Source organism: Saccopteryx bilineata, chromosome 2 (assembly GCF_036850765.1).
Source record: "Saccopteryx bilineata isolate mSacBil1 chromosome 2, mSacBil1_pri_phased_curated, whole genome shotgun sequence".
Lineage (NCBI taxonomy): Eukaryota > Metazoa > Chordata > Mammalia > Chiroptera > Emballonuridae > Saccopteryx > Saccopteryx bilineata.
The window spans coordinates 263,129,811-263,145,372 of NC_089491.1; the positions used below are offsets into that span (position 1 = coordinate 263,129,811).

General features: G+C 49.6%; 2 protein-coding genes across 5 annotated transcripts in view; one reads left to right on the plus strand and one right to left on the minus strand.

Moving 5' to 3' along the window:
* HNF1A (HNF1 homeobox A) overlaps positions 1-8,448 on the minus strand; it is a 20,992-nt gene extending 12,544 nt beyond the window's left edge. Inside the window, exon 1 of the mRNA XM_066260403.1 lies at positions 5,421-8,448. Coding sequence (XP_066116500.1) covers positions 5,421-5,743 — 323 coding nt within the window. The 5' untranslated portion in view covers positions 5,744-8,448. The remainder of the gene's footprint in view (positions 1-5,420) is intronic.
* SPPL3 (signal peptide peptidase like 3) overlaps positions 3,552-15,562 on the plus strand; it is a 147,821-nt gene continuing 135,810 nt past the window's right edge. For 2 of the 4 annotated variants that reach the window (XM_066260408.1, XM_066260410.1), the window contains exon 1: positions 4,700-4,917. The gene's annotated coding sequence lies outside the window, so the exon portion shown is untranslated. Of the gene's footprint in view, positions 3,907-4,699; positions 4,918-15,562 lie in introns of those variants that run through there. The other 2 variants (XM_066260407.1, XM_066260409.1) reach the window with 2 other exon arrangements.

Here is a 15,562-nt window from a genome sequence, read left to right on the forward strand (position 1 = left end):
ATCTGACATAAACATATAATATTTAAAAGTGAAATCTGAAAAAATACAAGGGAAACAATGCCCAGTGCTCTGAAGTTCACGCTGCCCGCCCACACTGCCTTCTCCCCGAGTCCTTCTTCTCTGTCATCAGCGGACCAGCCTTGCCTGTCCCCTCGACAATGTCCTTCTGAGATTCAGAGGTACAGAGCCTTGTGTCAGCTTTGGCCCTCTGACTTTCTCCACTTTTTTTCTTTTTTTTTGGCAGAGACAGAGTCAGAGAGAGGGACAGATAGGGACAGACAGACAGGAAGGGAGAGAGATGAGAAATATCAATGCTTTGTTGCGGCTCCTTAGTTGTTCATTGACTGATTTCTCATATGTGCCTTGACTGGGGGACTACAGCAGACCAAGTGACCCCTTGCTCGAGCCAGTGACCTTGGGCTCAAGCTGGTGAGCCTTGCTCAAACCAGATGAGCCCGCACTCAAGCTGGCGAACTCAGGGTCTCAAACCTGGGTCCTCCACATCCCAGTCCAATGCTCTATCCACTGCACCACCGCCTGGTCAGGCTGACTTCCTCCATTTTTATCAGCAGTTCCCAGATAGGCAGGGAGGAAAGGACTGTAGGGACTGATAAATTTAAACTGGTTAATAGTATGACAACATTCCATTTGTGTAAAAGTGATAGGCGTGAGAATTTTCATGTTTCCTGAATTTTTCCTGTGAGCCAGGAGCTGTGCCAAGAGCCGGTTATTTAAACCTTACAGCTACCTTAGAAAGTCAGTACTACTTGTATATCCATTTCACAGGCGAGAAAAGTGAGGCTCAGACAGGTGAGCCTCACTTGTCAAAGGTGATTTAGCGAGGACTCAAGAATATCTCACTTTGTCCAGAGCCCCCAGACCTCTCCCCAAGCTCCTCTCTCTCCCTGTTTCTAGGGGCTCCTAGGGGCCTCTCTTTCCACCTCCCCCACACCCTGGGTGCCAGTCAGAGCTGGGAGGGAAGGGCAGTACAAAGTCCAGCCTTATGCTCCATGGCAAACATGTTTATCTGTTTCTGGAGCTGGGCTCCCGGAGGGCCTCCCCCCACCCCCTGACTCCGCTGCAGTCACCAGCCTCCTGAGCAAGCCTCCCTCCCTCCCTCCTCCTCCCTGCTCTGGAGAGAATGAGCTCAGTCTTCCAACAGAGCCTCCTCTGGCTCTAACTACACACTTATTGTGACTGCCCATCTAACTCCATGAGTCTCTCTGTCTTTGTGTGCCTCTGTCTCCCTCTATCCTTCCTTCCCTCTCCTTCCTCTGTGTGTCTCTCTCTTGCTCATTCTCCCTACCCCTCCCAACACACACACACACACACACACACACACACACACACACACACACACACATATTCTCTCTCTCTCTCTCTCTCTCTCTCTCCAAGGACCTGACTCTTCAGATCAGTTTCTCTGACTCAGAACTCAGAGACCACATCTCCAGGTATCCCCAGCTTTCACTCTCATAGGCTCAAAAATCAAACCAACCGGGGTTCCAGTCCCACCACCATGCCCTAGCACCTGAGGTGCGCATGCCCACAGCTCCTCTGTAGCACAGCAGTAAACCCATGCCTGCCTCAGTGCTCCTGGGAGAACTGAAAGGGCTTCCAAAAGGAGCAAAATGCTTTCAGGCCCTGGCACACTGTAAGTGCTCAGTAAGTGGAACGACACTGTTACAACATCATCAATGAGTCTTGGGACCCCCAGCTCCACAGCAGAGAGAAGAGGGCCAAGGAGAGGGGAAGATATGCCCACTTCTCCCTCCTCTCACTTCCTACCCATGCTGGGGCCAATCAGATGTTCAAGGCTCCAGGCTGTTAGCTCTCTGGGCCCTGGGGTTTCAATGCCTGAGAGGTTGTGGAGCTGGGAGACCACCCTGAAGGGCCACATGTGGAGGGGAGCAGAGTTCTCAAGGTGGACCCTTCGATCTCAGTTTGAATCCTGCCACTACTCCCTGGGTGGCCTTGGGAAGTTACGTAGCCTTTGTGTGCCTCAGTTTCCTCAACTGGAGTATGGAGCTAGCGATAACTATTTCACAGGAGTAGGAAACGAGTTTAATGCATTTATAAGCCCTTGTGATCTCGGGAATACTGCATGGAAGTGAGTTGATGGTAAAGCTGAGCAGCTGGCATGACTAGGGAGGTAGGAAGGAAGATAAACTTATCAAGGACAGGCATGAAACCTCGAGGGTGTTGTGCAGGGTATGGGGTTGGGAGTACCTGGTCCAAGTCCTGGCCTGACCACTTTATAAGTTACCTTGGGTAAATCACTTCGCCTCTCTGAGCCTTCCTTTGCTCACCTGTAAAATGGGACCACTCATAATGGCAACCATCTACTGTGCTTACTACATATGCATGCTACATGTTATGATGCTACTTAACCCTGTTGTTATCATCTCCGCCTTGTAGAGGAAACAGAGGCTTAGAAAAGTGAAGTCACCTGCCCGCGCTAGGGTTGGGGAGCTGGGATTCTAACCCAGGCAGGCATGCCTCAGGGATGCCAGGTTGTCCCACCTTGACCACTATCTTACTGAGTCTCAGTGCTTTGGTACTGCACAGTGCAGAAGATCAAAGATCTCCAAGGTTGAGGTTGCTGCTCAGGGAATGGGAGGACGTAGGAGGACATCCAGGGAGGAGCCTCAGATGCAGGTTCCCCCCTTGGCCATAGCAGCAGGTGTCCCCAGGACCTCAGACACTCCTAGTCACTCATTCATTCATGCTGTATGTCAGCCACTGGGCTGATAGTAGGGGTGAGTGTGGCAAACTAGGCCACATAGACTTTTCCCTTGGAGAGCTTCTATTTTTATGGGAGATAGGAAACAGACAAAGTAATGATCAGGGAAAAGAAAAAGTAAATAAAGGTAGTTGAAATGAGAGTTACTTGGGGTGGAGCCTACCTTTAGGCAGTCAGGGAGGGCCTCCCTGAGGAGGTGACATTTGAGCAAAAGGAGGAGAAGGAATCAGCCATGGGAAGATCTGAAAAGAGGGACCCAGGCAGAAGGAACAGCCTGTGCAAAGGTCCTGAAGTGGGACTCAGCCAAGTCAGTTTAACTGGAGGAAAAGTGAGGGAGTGAAGGTAGTTTCTCAGGAAGAAGTCAGGGAAACAGGGCTGGGAGTTTGAATTTCATTCATTGTCCAAGTAGGGAAATGGAGGCAGGAGGCGGAAAAGAGACTTGCCCAAGGTAACACAAGTGAATTAAGGATGGCGATATGCTGCAGCCTCAAGCATGGGGCACCCAGGACCCAGCCTGCCTCTTCCTGTACTCTGTCTTCTCCGGAGCAGTGGCTTTCACTGGAAGTCTTGCCTCTGCACCATCATTTCTGGCTTCAGACTCCCCCCGAGCCAAGTCTTCATCTAGGGACCCCCACCCTGCTCCTTCCTGTGCCCTGAGACTACAGGCCCCACTTTTTCCCTCAGGGCGGTTTCAGATCCCTTTTGTTACCTGAACAATAAGTAACCCAGGTAGTTAGTTATAAACTCTGCAGGAACAAGGAGCTGGTTGATAATTTATAGCAACATCTCAAATTTAAATGGAAAGTAAATAGCATGCTGTTAGCATTAAAGAAAACCCAATTGGGGCGGGCGGGAGCACTCCAGCCTCCTCTCAGCTTGGGGTGCCTCACTCTCTCCCCAGCCCCTTCTCCCAGCTGGGTATGAGTCCCCTTTCCTCCCACTCCTCTGCTCAGCTCGGCTCCTCCGGCCTCTCTATGTTTCCCCGTCTTCCTGGTATCCTCTCTCGTCCTCCAGCCCCCCTCTCTCCCTCAGCTTCCAGGCCTCTGCCGGTCCCCAGGGAGCACTTTGAACTCTGCTCCCTCCTTAAGTGCTGTGGATCAAGACTTCCCTCCACCCACCATCCCACCAAAGGGTCTGCTGATCAAGAGGCTCCACCCAGCCAGGTAAGAGAGGCCCTTGGCACCCCCTGTCCCCCAGTGCCACCTGAAAGCCCCCATTCCCATCCGTGGTCCTGAGCAGGTCCGGCCAAGCCCCATCCTGTCCCAGTTGCCCTCACCCTGGGTCTGCCATGCCTGACTCTTTGCCCCTCCCCTGCAGCCCAGCTGGGCCCTTTGCCCTCCACTTCCTGCCAAGTCGGGGGCCTGTCTGCTCCCCTGCCCCCTGCCGAGGCCCTCATGAGGCCGGGCAGACCCTGAGGACTTCCTGAGACAGGGATCCAGCCCTCCCCCACCCCAAACTGGGATCAGGACCTTGGACAGAAAAGAGATGGTCCCCTGGAGAGTGGTTTTGGGACTCTTCCTCAGAAACCCTACTCACACCCAGCTGGCCCTTGGCCCCCAGCCCTGGTGACTAGGAGCTCTAAAAGGAAAGGGTGTGAATCCCCACTGAGTGGCCTCAATCAAGCTACTTCCTTTCTCTGGGCCTCAGTTTCTTCATCTGTGAAGCAGACTTATCCATAGCTTTCTCCCAGGATTCATTTCAACATGATCAAAATTTTACATGTGAATCCTCAGCATAGTGACCAACTGTTAGGATGGAAGCGAAGGAGGCTTTGGGAAGGGGACGTCCTTACAGCCCCTAGCTCCCCTTTCCCCACCCCTCTCCTGTGCTCCCCATTCCCCACCCCCGCTGGGTGGGAGGTTCATTGGCCCAGGCCTCTCCAGGCCACTATCCCTACAAGTTAATGATCACAGGCCTTATCAGAGCCTTTTGCCGTTTATAAATTTATAAAACAAAAGAGAAATAATAAAGCCTGTGGGTAATTAGTAACCAGGTTAGCTCTGCTGAGGAGAGGGGACGCATCGGGCTCAGACCCACTCAGCTCTCTGGGAGTTGGGGAGCCAGAAGTGGATGGGGGTACACAATGGGAGATCGCTAATGGCGCCTACTGGTGGGGCCCTGAGGCTGCGCTGGAGAAGAGAGAAGCCCCCGCCCTGAGGCTTCACCTCCCTCAGGTAAGAAAGACCTGACTGAATGCTTGAGTCCCCATATGGTGAGAGGCACCCCCAAAACCCCAGCTTTGCCCTCCCCTCCTCCATAGCAGTGCTTCCTGCCTCGGGGCCTACAACCTAATGCTTACCAGGAAAGTTAGGGTTGTGGGGGGCGTAGAAATAGCCGCAGTGGCTAAAAAGTCCCACAACCCTGTGGTTTTCCAGGCACTTGATTTGTCAAGTCTCCTGCTTTTTCCCCATCTTGGAGCTCCCCTGGGGCAGGAGGCCACCTCCCAAGCACTGGGCTCAAAGCCTGGGCTCATGGGACCTCGGCGCTCCGCAGTGGACTAGGTCGGGGGCTGCAGGCTCCAGCCTCCAAGCAAAGATCCCCCTGAGCTCATGGGCCCTGTCCCCCCTCCCAACAACTAGGCTAAAGGCTCATGGAACTCAAGTCAGTAAGGCTGGTCAGAGGCTGAGGGGAGCCCTTCTGGGCTCCTTGGAGCTGGGGACAGGGAAGGGGTCCTTACTGCAGCAGGCTCTCCACCACGGCTTTCTGATGGGCTGCCTCCTCGGGGCTGAGGTTCTCCAGTTCTTTGAGGATGGGCGGCGTGAAGTCTTCCCCATCGTCGTCTGTCTCATCCTCGGAGCCTCTCGTCTCCCCCAGTCCATTGGGCAGCTCGGTCAGCTCCCCTCGACCACCGCAGGACTCCCCTTTGTCCAGGGAGCCATCTCCCGCCAGCAGGTAGGGCCCCGGCTCACCCAACGCCTGGATCAGCGCCTCTTTGCTCAGGCCTGACTCGAGCAGGGCCGCCAGGAGCTCCGTCTGCAGCTGGCTCAGTTTAGAAACCATGGCTCCACTACCACTGGGCCACGCGGCCTGGGGCCACAGGCCGACCGCCTCCCCCACCTTGGCGGCTGTCTTCTTGCCAGCTGGCCAGCAGGCAGGCACAAACCAGGCTTCTTGCACCTACGGCCCCCCCAAACCCCACTAGCCAAGCCCTGTGGGCACCCCCAACCCCCAACCCTGGCCCCAGCGGCCAGTGAATCAGGGCCCCTGCCCGCTCTGTTTACATTGGAGCTGGGGAAATTCTCCAAGGTTCATATTTATCCGTGTGCTTAGCGAAGGGACTGAACTTTGGACTTCAGCCCTGCAAAGTGCAGGCCTCATGGCAGCACCGAGGGACAGTGAGCCATGGCCTTCAATGGGAGTGGGCAGAGCGGAGGGTGGGGGAGGCGGTGGTGGAGGGCCTGGGGCAGCTGGGATGAAAGGTGCTGAGAGGAGGCCTTCGGGTGAGCAGCGTCATCCTGCCCCCAAGGACCTTGCTGTAGGGGGGTCAGGCTGAGATAGGGGCACAAAAACAGCAGGTTTCCCTGGGCAACAGAAGCAGCAGGGAGTTTTAGGCAGGTGGGCCCCCACTCTCCTCAAGGGCAGGGCAAGGTCACATCCATTTTGGGACCTGCCCCCTCTGGCCTGACACCAGGCTTCTCCAAGCCATTGACTTAAGTCTACTGTGAGTCAGGGACTGTGCTAGGCCTGGAACACGTCATTGCTTCACTGTATCCCCCCATCAGCCATGAGTAGGTACAGGAATCATCCCTATTCTACAGAGGAGAAAACCGAGGCCCAGAGGCTAAGCAACTTGTCCAAAGTCACACAGCTAACAAGGGACAAGACTTTCTGGGTGGGAATAGGATGAAGCCAGTCAGGAAATTGACTGAGGTTCATCTGTTAAGGGGACACCAAACAACTCAGCAATCAAGAAAAATAATATTTGTGTACAATCTATTTAAAGATCAAAATGAATGCAAAGCTGAAAAGCATTAAAAACATGTCCACACAACTTGCATGTGAATGTTCATAGCAGTGTTAGTCACAGTAGCCAATAGTGGAAGAATCATAAATATCCATTAGTGTATCCGTGGATGAATGAAAGGGGGACCCCTCTATGCAGGGGTACATTATTTTCCCGTAAAAAAGGACAAAGTGCTGATGCAACATGGCTGAACCACTGAAGACATGATGCTAAGTTAAAGAAACCAGACATAAAAGGTTGCATATTGTCTGATCCCATTTATATGAAATGTCCAGGATAGGCAAATCCATAGAGACAGAAAGTGGACTTGTGGTTGCCAGGGACCGGGGAGTCAGGCAACAGGGAATAGCTGTTTGGTGGGTGTGGTAGAGGATGATGGAAATGTTCTAAAATTGATTGGGTGGTATTATACAACTCTGCATATACTTAAAAAAAACACTGGGCCCTGGCCGGTTGGCTCAGCGGTAGAGCGTCGGCCTGGTGTGCGGGGGACCCGGGTTCGATTCCCGGCCAGGGCACATAGGAGAAGCGCCCATTTGCTTCTCCACCCCCCCTCCTTCCTCTCTGTCTCTCTCTTCCCCTCCCGCAGTCGAGGCTCCATTGGAGCAAAGATGGCCCGGGCGCTGGGGATGGCTCCTTGGCCTCTGCCCCAGGTGCTAGAGTGGCTCTGGTCGCGGCAGAGCGTCGCCCCTGGTGGGCGTGCCGGGTGGATCCCGGTCAGGCGCATGCGGGAGTCTGTCTGACTGTCTCTCCCCGTTTCCAGTTTCAGAAAAATACAAAAAAAAACAAAAACAAGAAAAAAAACAAACACTGAATTGTGTACTGTAATGGTGTGAATTTTATGATACGTGAATCAATAAAATAAAAGCAAAAGTGACCCCAAAAAAAGCAACAGAGGAGAAATGAACAAAAACAAAAAATATAAAAAAGTAAAAAAAAAAAAGAACAAAATAGAAAAGATAAATCAATACAATATGTTTTTTAATGAAAGCAAAAAATCTGCAATAAACAAAATAGCAAAATGTTAAATAAAGACAGACTCAACCCTGGCCCGGTAGCTCAGTTGGTTAGAGCATCGTCCTGACATGCCAAGGTTGCAGGTTCAATTCTCAGTCACAGCATATACAGGAATTGACTAATGACAGCATTAATAAGCGGAATGCCAAATTGATGTTTTTCTCCCTCTCTGTCTCTGTCCTTTTCTCTCTCTCTAAAAATCAATCAATCAATACAATAAATAAGTAAATAAAGACAGGCTCCCACTTTTACTCACCTCCCCCAAATCCCAACCCTGAGCAAGAACTCATCATCACACCTCCATCCACCTCTTCCCTCTTCCAGTCAATGCCTTGACAAAATTTCTGCAGAGCATCCCCGGGGATGGTCCTGAGACCCCAGAGCAAGGGGTGCACATAGAATTAGACAGGGTGGTGCTGAGGGGCGGCTCCAAAGGCTGGGGTATTCCCAGAGGGTCTACTTCTCTCCGGGTTCTGCAGAACCTGGCTTACGGTTAGCAACAGAGGAGGGGAGAAGGTGCTGTTAGCGCCCGCAGCCAGGCTAGGTCAGAGAGGTCAGGGGGCTGGTTACAGATGTTAATAGAGTTTCCACCCACCTTTTCTGTCAGTCCATTCCCATACCCGGTGCTCCAGTCTCCCTTACCCTGGATTACGTCTTCATTTTTGCACTCACTCATTGAACATACTGACAACTGCACTGCCCAGTAGGGTAGCCACTGGTCGCGTGTGGCTACTGAGCACTTGAATGTGGCTAGTGCCACTGCTTGAAATGATAATGGTTTGAATATATTAAGTGAAATTTTGAAGTTTTAAAATATTTTAAAATTAAGACTTGGAAATATTAATTTCACCTGTTTCTTTTCACTTTTGAAATGGGGCTACCAAAAAAATTTAACATTACATGTATAGCTTACATTATACTTCTATTGGACAATACTGCTATGTAACTTACCTATGTATTATGCTTGTTGTTTATGGTCTGACTTCCTCTGCTAGAATGTAAGGCCCCCGAAGGCAGGGCTTTTGTCTGTCTTAGTCACTGCTATATTTCCAGTGCCTAGAATAGTGCCTCCTACATACATAGTATATGCTCAATAAATATCTGTTGAATAACTAACAATGTCATTGCACACCGACCTACCTAGCTATGTGCTAAGCTTTAGTAATGCCTTAAAATTCTCAGATCAACTCTAGGAAGTGGGTACTGTTATTATTCTGAGTCTGCAGAGGAGGAAATGGAGACTCCAAGGGGTTAAACAGCTTGCTCAGAGGCCCCTAGAGTCAGACAGTCTGACTGCACTGGATGGTGCTGGCAGTTGCCCCTTGGGAAACTGCCACCTGTCCTCCAGTGCCTCCAACGTCTTCTTTTCCCTCCAATGCAAGCAGCTTCAGGGTCAGGCAGCTCACTTCCGGGTCAGAATTCTCCAGTCCAAGCAGGAAGGGTGTGTGTGCTGCTGCCCCTTTGTGGTCTCGTGGGTCTCCCGCTTGGCACCCTCTGCCAGGAGGCTGCTGGCTACCTCAGTGACTTTTTGCCTAGATTAGCGGGAAGGGTGGGGCCTGGGTCCTTTGTACAACTTTTGAACTCATCAACTCCTGTGGCCAGGTGGCTGAGCTGGTGAGGTGACTCCCCAGTACTGTAGGTGAATTTGGTTTGGAGGGGAAGTCTAAGAGAAGAGGTTCCCGCAGCCCTAGTACACGTAAAAGCTGTTGTTCGGGGCCCTCTGCGTAGGGCCCTGTGATGAATGAGAGGGACCTTCAGGAACCTGACCCTACTTCTCCACAAATGTTGAGGCACGAGAAAGGAAAGAGCTGCTTCCAGTCCCCAGCTCATTCCTCCACAATCAGGGGACAAATCTGAATTGACTCTAGGTAGGGAGTGGCAGTTTGCCTTTTGGACAGTCACACAGGACCTAGTTTGAATTGCACTGTCCCCACACACACCCCAACCCTACACTGGGTGGCTTCAGGCAACTGAGTTAGTCCTGTTTGACTCACCTGGGAAAGAGAAGAGAGGTGTGTATCTCCTAGCCTTGCTTAAGACAGCTTTTTGAAAAGTTGTAAAGAGCATAATGCAAAGATCCCAAACTTTTTTGGTACAAGGTGACTTTTTAGTGTCTCAGTAATTTTTCATGGTATGCACCCTCCCACCCCCAACCCCACAAAAAACCACTTAACAGTTAATTATATTTAGAAAGTAGTTAGGTCAAAGCAACTAATAAGTATGTATGTCCTAACAACTTAGTAACTGCTTGAAAAATGCACATAAATTGAAAGTAAGCATAATATTTTAGTTTTGTCTTACCTAATCGTAAATACTAAGGGCTCTGAACAGTTGCTCAGACCTTGGAATTAGACTGGACATCACCACCTTCATTTCCTGTTCCACACTCATTTTTTCATGATGCCTTCTTTTTATCAGAACAGCTGCCATAAACCCAGCTTTGCAAAGTTGTGACATCATCAAAAGCAGTGATTTTCAACCAGTGTGCTGCAAGAATTTTTAAAACATGTGATAGCTGCCCTGGCCCGATAGCTCAGTTGGTTAGAACACCATTTCAAAGCGCAGAGGTTGCCAGTTCGATCCTCATCAGGGCACATACAGGAACAGATATGTTACTGTCTCTCTCTCTCCCTTCTTCTCTCTCTAAAATCAATAAAATAAACATTTAAAAAAATGCAATACCTGACTATTTAGTCAGGGTCACTGACTTCTTTTCCCTTAGATTGTCAAATAAAAAATGACAACAGCCAGCACATCAATAGCTGTCCAGTGTGAATGAATCAAAATTATACTTTTTTTTTCTTGTCAGATCAGCAAGAAATATTTTTTTGGTGTGCCAACAAATTTTAGTAATTAGTTTATGTGCGCCATGAGATGAAAAAGACTGAACCCTAGTGGGATAGCTCAGTTGATTGGAGTGTTGTCCTGGTGCACAGAGGTTGCGGGTTTGATCCCCAGTTAGGGCACATACAGAAACAGATTGATGTTCCTGTGTCTCTCGATCTCCCTTCCTCTCTCTCTAAAATCAATAAATTTTAAAAAATGAAAAAAGTGTAGGCCCTGGCCGGTTGGCTCAGCAGTAGAGCGTCGTCTTGGTGTGTGGAAATCCCGGGTTAGGTTCCTAGTCAGGGCACACAGGAGAAGCGCCCATCTGCTTCTCTACTCTTCCCCCTCTCCTTTCTCTCTATCTCTGTCTTTCCCTCCCACAGCCAAGGTTCCATTGGAGAAAAGTTGGCCCAACCACTGAGGATTGCTTCATGGCCTCCGACTCAGGTGCTGGAATGGCTCTGATTGCAGCAGAGCAATGCCCCAGATGGGCTGAGCATCGCCCCCTGGTGGGCATGCCAGATGGATCCCAGTTGGGCGCATGTGGGAGTCTGTCTGCCTCCCTCCCATCCCCGCCCCACCCCACTTCTCACTACAGAAAAATACAAAAAAAAAAAAAAAAAAAAAAGAAAGAAAGAAAAAGAAAAAAGTTGAAAATCTCTGATCTAAAAATGGAGCTATACAGTTGGTCAGAGCATCATCCAAATATGCCAAAGTTGTGGGTTCAATCCCCAGTCAGAGCACATTCAAGAATCAACCAATGAATGCATGGCTTAGTGGAACAACAAATCAGTGTTTCTCTCTCTCCCTTCCCCCTCTGATTCTAAAAAAAAAATCAACTTGAAATCAGTCAATAGCCCTGGCCGGTTGGCTCAGTGGTAGAGCGTCGGCCTGGTGTGTGGAAGTCCCGGGTTCGATTTCCGGCCAGGGCACACAGGAGAGGCGCCCATCTGCTTCTCCACCCCTCCCCCTCTCCTTCCTCTCTGTCTCTCTCTTCCCCTCCCGCACCGAGGCTCCATTGGAGCAGGAGATGGCCCAGGCGCTGGGGATGGCTCCTTGGCCTCTGCCCCAGGCGCTGGAGTGGCTCTGGTCGCGACAGTGATGCCCCGGATGGGCAGAGCATTGCCCCCTGGTGGGCCTGCCGGGTGGATCCCGGGCGCATGCGGGAGTCTGTCTGACTGCCTTCCCGTTTCCAGCTTCAGAAAAATTCCAAAAGAAAAAAAAAAGAAAAAAAAAGAAATCAGTCAATAAAAATTTAAATTAAAAAACAGCCTGACCTGTGGTGGCGCAGTGGGTAAAAGCATCAACCTGGAATGCTGAGGTCGCCAGTTTGAAACCCCAGGCTCGCCTGGTCAAGGCACATATGGGAGTTGATGCTTCCTGCTCCTCCCTCTGTTCTTTCTATCTCTTTCCTCTCTCTGTCTCTCTCTCTGTGTCTCCTCTCTCTAAAAAAATGAATAAATAAAATGTAAAAAATAAATAAATTTAAAAAACAAAAAAGGGCCTGACCTGTGGTGGCGCAGTGGATAAAGCATCAACCTGGAATGGTGAGGTTGCTGGTTCAAAACCCTGGGCTTGCCTGGTCAAGGCACATATGGGAGTTGATGCTTCCTGCTCCTTACCCTCTTCTCTCCCCCCCCCCCATCTCCTCTCTCTAAAATGAATAAACTAAAAAACAAAAAAGGCCTGACCAGGCGGTTATGCAGTGGATAGAGCATCGGACTGGGATGCTGAGGACCCAGGTTTGAAATCCCGAGGTTGCCAGTTTGAGCACGGGCTCATCTGGTTTGAGGCACATATGGGAAAGCAAACAATGAACAACTAAGGTGCCGTAACAAAAGAATTGATGCTTCTCATCTCTCTCCCTTCCAGTCTGTCTGTTTCTCTCTCTCTCTCTCTCTTTCTCTCTCTCTCTGTCTCTGTCACAAAAAAACCAAACAAACAAAACCAAAACAAACAAACAAACACCCTTTTCACCACAAAGCAAAAGAAACACCTGTTGATAGAAGGGGCTAGAGTCCAGGAATGCCTCTGCCTGCCATCCCCTTCATCGCCGGCAGAGGGCACACTAATTCCACGCAGCAAAAAGTTCCAAATCCGCATTGGTTTAAGAATCTCCAGTGGCTGGAGTAAAAAAAAAAAAAAAATCAGATTCCAAACTCCACCCCCATTGTTCCTAAATCAGACCCTAGCTGAATGCCAGAAAATCTCTTTGAACAAATGCCTCCGGCAGTTTCCTCGGGATCAAACAAGTCAAGTAGCAAAAAGGGTGTCTCAGATGTGGCTTCCACGTATTTATAGGACAGATAACCCATGTATTTATAGGACAGATAACCCAGTCTAGAAAGCCACAGTCCAGAGAGATTTACTCTATAATACAAGGACATGGATCCCAGCGAGAAAACAAATACAACTAGCCAGGACTTCCCACTCCAGCCCCAGGGCTAACGTGGGGGCACTCACCAGAGCAAACTGTGGCGGGCTCTGCCGCAGCCTCCGCGTTGTGTGACTCTGAACCATAACCGGTTTGAACCTCAGTTTCCTCATCTGTAAAGAAGGGACAATGTGGGCCTAACAGGGTGGTTGTGAGAATTCAGTGAGCTAAACTGCAGTTGTAGTTGGATAACAAGCAGGCATTCGATTAAACTGTTAATTTTCACCCTGATGAAAACTACCATTTTTGAACACTTACCTGCCAAGCTCTGCATTCAGTGTTTGTGTAAAGCTTTTTAACTCTCCTTTTAACTTTTTTTTTTTTGCTTCTTTTTTTTTTTTTTTTTAATTTTATTTATTCATTTTTTAGAGAGGAGAGACGGAGAGAGAGAAGGGGGAGAGGAGCTGGAAGCATCAACTCCCATATATGCCTTGACCAGGCAAGCCCAGGGTTTTGAACCGGCGACCTTGGCATTTCCAGGTCGACGGTTTATCCACTGCGCCACCACAGGTCAGGCTTTTTTTTGCTTCTTTAACTCTCACAACAATCCTGTGAGGTAAGTTTATTATTCTCCTCATTTCACAGATGAGGAAACTGAGGCACAGAGAGGCTAAGCAACTTGCCCAAGGTCTCCCAGCTAGGAAGTGGCAGAACTGGGATTTGAACCCCAGAAGCCTGGCTCCAAGCCCCGGGATGAAATAGCCTCATGGAAGCAAACTTACATCTTTCAGGAATCGTGAAAATTGCCCCTTGTTTTTGGGGGATAAAAGTAGGCCATCCAGTTGAGAGAGTCCCAAAAAATAGCCAGGAAGCAAACCCAGATGCCAGCTGAGATTCCTAACCATGCTGAGTTTTCCCATATTTGCTCACACACACCTGAATTTGTGGGACCAGAAAGTGCCAACGCCCTGGTCCTATAAAGCCAGTCATTGCCGGAGACATATCATTGATGGACAAGCATTAATTAATCACCACAGCCTCAATTTAGCACAGGGGTCCCCAAACTTTTTACACAGGGGGCCAGTTCACTGTCCCTCAGACCGTTGGAGGGCTGGACTATAAAAAAAACCTATGAACAAATCCCTATGCACACTGCACATATCTTATTTTAAAGTAAAAAAACAAAACGGGAACAAATACAATATTAAAATAAAGAACAAGTAAATTTAAATCAACAAACTGACCAGTATTTCAATGGGAACTTGCTCCTCTCACTGACCACCAATGAAAGAGGTGCCCCTTCTGGAAGTGCAGCGGAGGCTGGATAAATGGCCTCAGGGGGACGCATGCGGCCCATGGGCTGTAGTTTGGGGACCCCTGATTAGCACATCAGTGATTCCAGAAAACCATGTTTCTGGGCTCTGCCTACTGAAAACAAAGCCTTTGTGAAGATACAAAGTGACAAGATACATGCTCTCAGACCTAGTATTCCAGTCACATTAGTTCATATGCCTGGCTGGGAGTTCTTGATAATCCAAAACAAAGAAAAACCATGTGATCATGCTTCTGCATGGAGAAATAGATGCAAAGGAGGCTTGAACAAGGAGGGGACCCAGAGTCTGAGGACATGGTGGCATGAAGGCTTCCTTTTGGGGTTACTGCAGTTTTCTTTTTCTTTGATTTTGAGAGAGAGAGAGAGGAACATTCATTTGCTTCTGTATGTGCATTCATAGAGGCTCAAACTCACAACCTTTGCGTATTGGGACGGTGCTCTAACTGAGCTATCCAGCCAGGGTGGTGCTTCAAGTCTTACACCCTGAGCAAATATTTTTAAAAGATTTTATTTATTGATTTTACAGAGATAAGGGATGGGGGGAGTGAGTATCACTCATAGTTGCTCCACTTTAGTTGTTCATTGGTTGCTTGTTGTATGTGCCTTGACCAGGCAAGCCCAGGGTTTTGAACCAGCAACCTCAGCATTCCAGGTTGATGCTTTATCCACTGCGCCACCACAGGTCAGGCACACCCTGAGCAAATTGGTTAGGGTCCTGGCAAGACAGAGATGGCATCTCACATTAGATGATTCAGGAGGCTATCAAAAAGGGGCTCTTGCCTGACCTGTGGTGGCACAGTGGATCAAGTGTCGACCTGGAACACTGAGGTCGCAGGTTCGAAAACCTGGGCTTGCCTGGTCAAGGCACATATGGGAGTTGATGCTTCCTGCTCCTCCCCCTTCTCTCTCTCTCTCTCTTTCTCTCTTCTCTAAAATGAATAAATAAAAATAATTTTTTTAAAAAGGGGGGGCTCTTTACCAAAGTGGGAGCAGACATACGGAGACCCAAGGGTGATGCTGGAGCTGGTAAGAGTGGGGAGCTGTTGGCAGGACTGGGGCTGGGTGGGTAAGGGGTGGGTACAACCCCCAGTGCCCTGAAAAGGGCTGCTGTGGGAGGACCGAGCCAGGTGACCCAAAAGCCCGGAGTTGGAGGGGCAGTACATACCTCCACTTCCAGCTCACTCTGGTCCTACCCTGCAGTCTCCTGCAGGCCTCTTCACTTGCCAGACCCAGCTGGGGCACAGAGCACGGGCAATATGGGCATGGTTACTAGGATATGGTACTATAATAAGAAATATATATTTA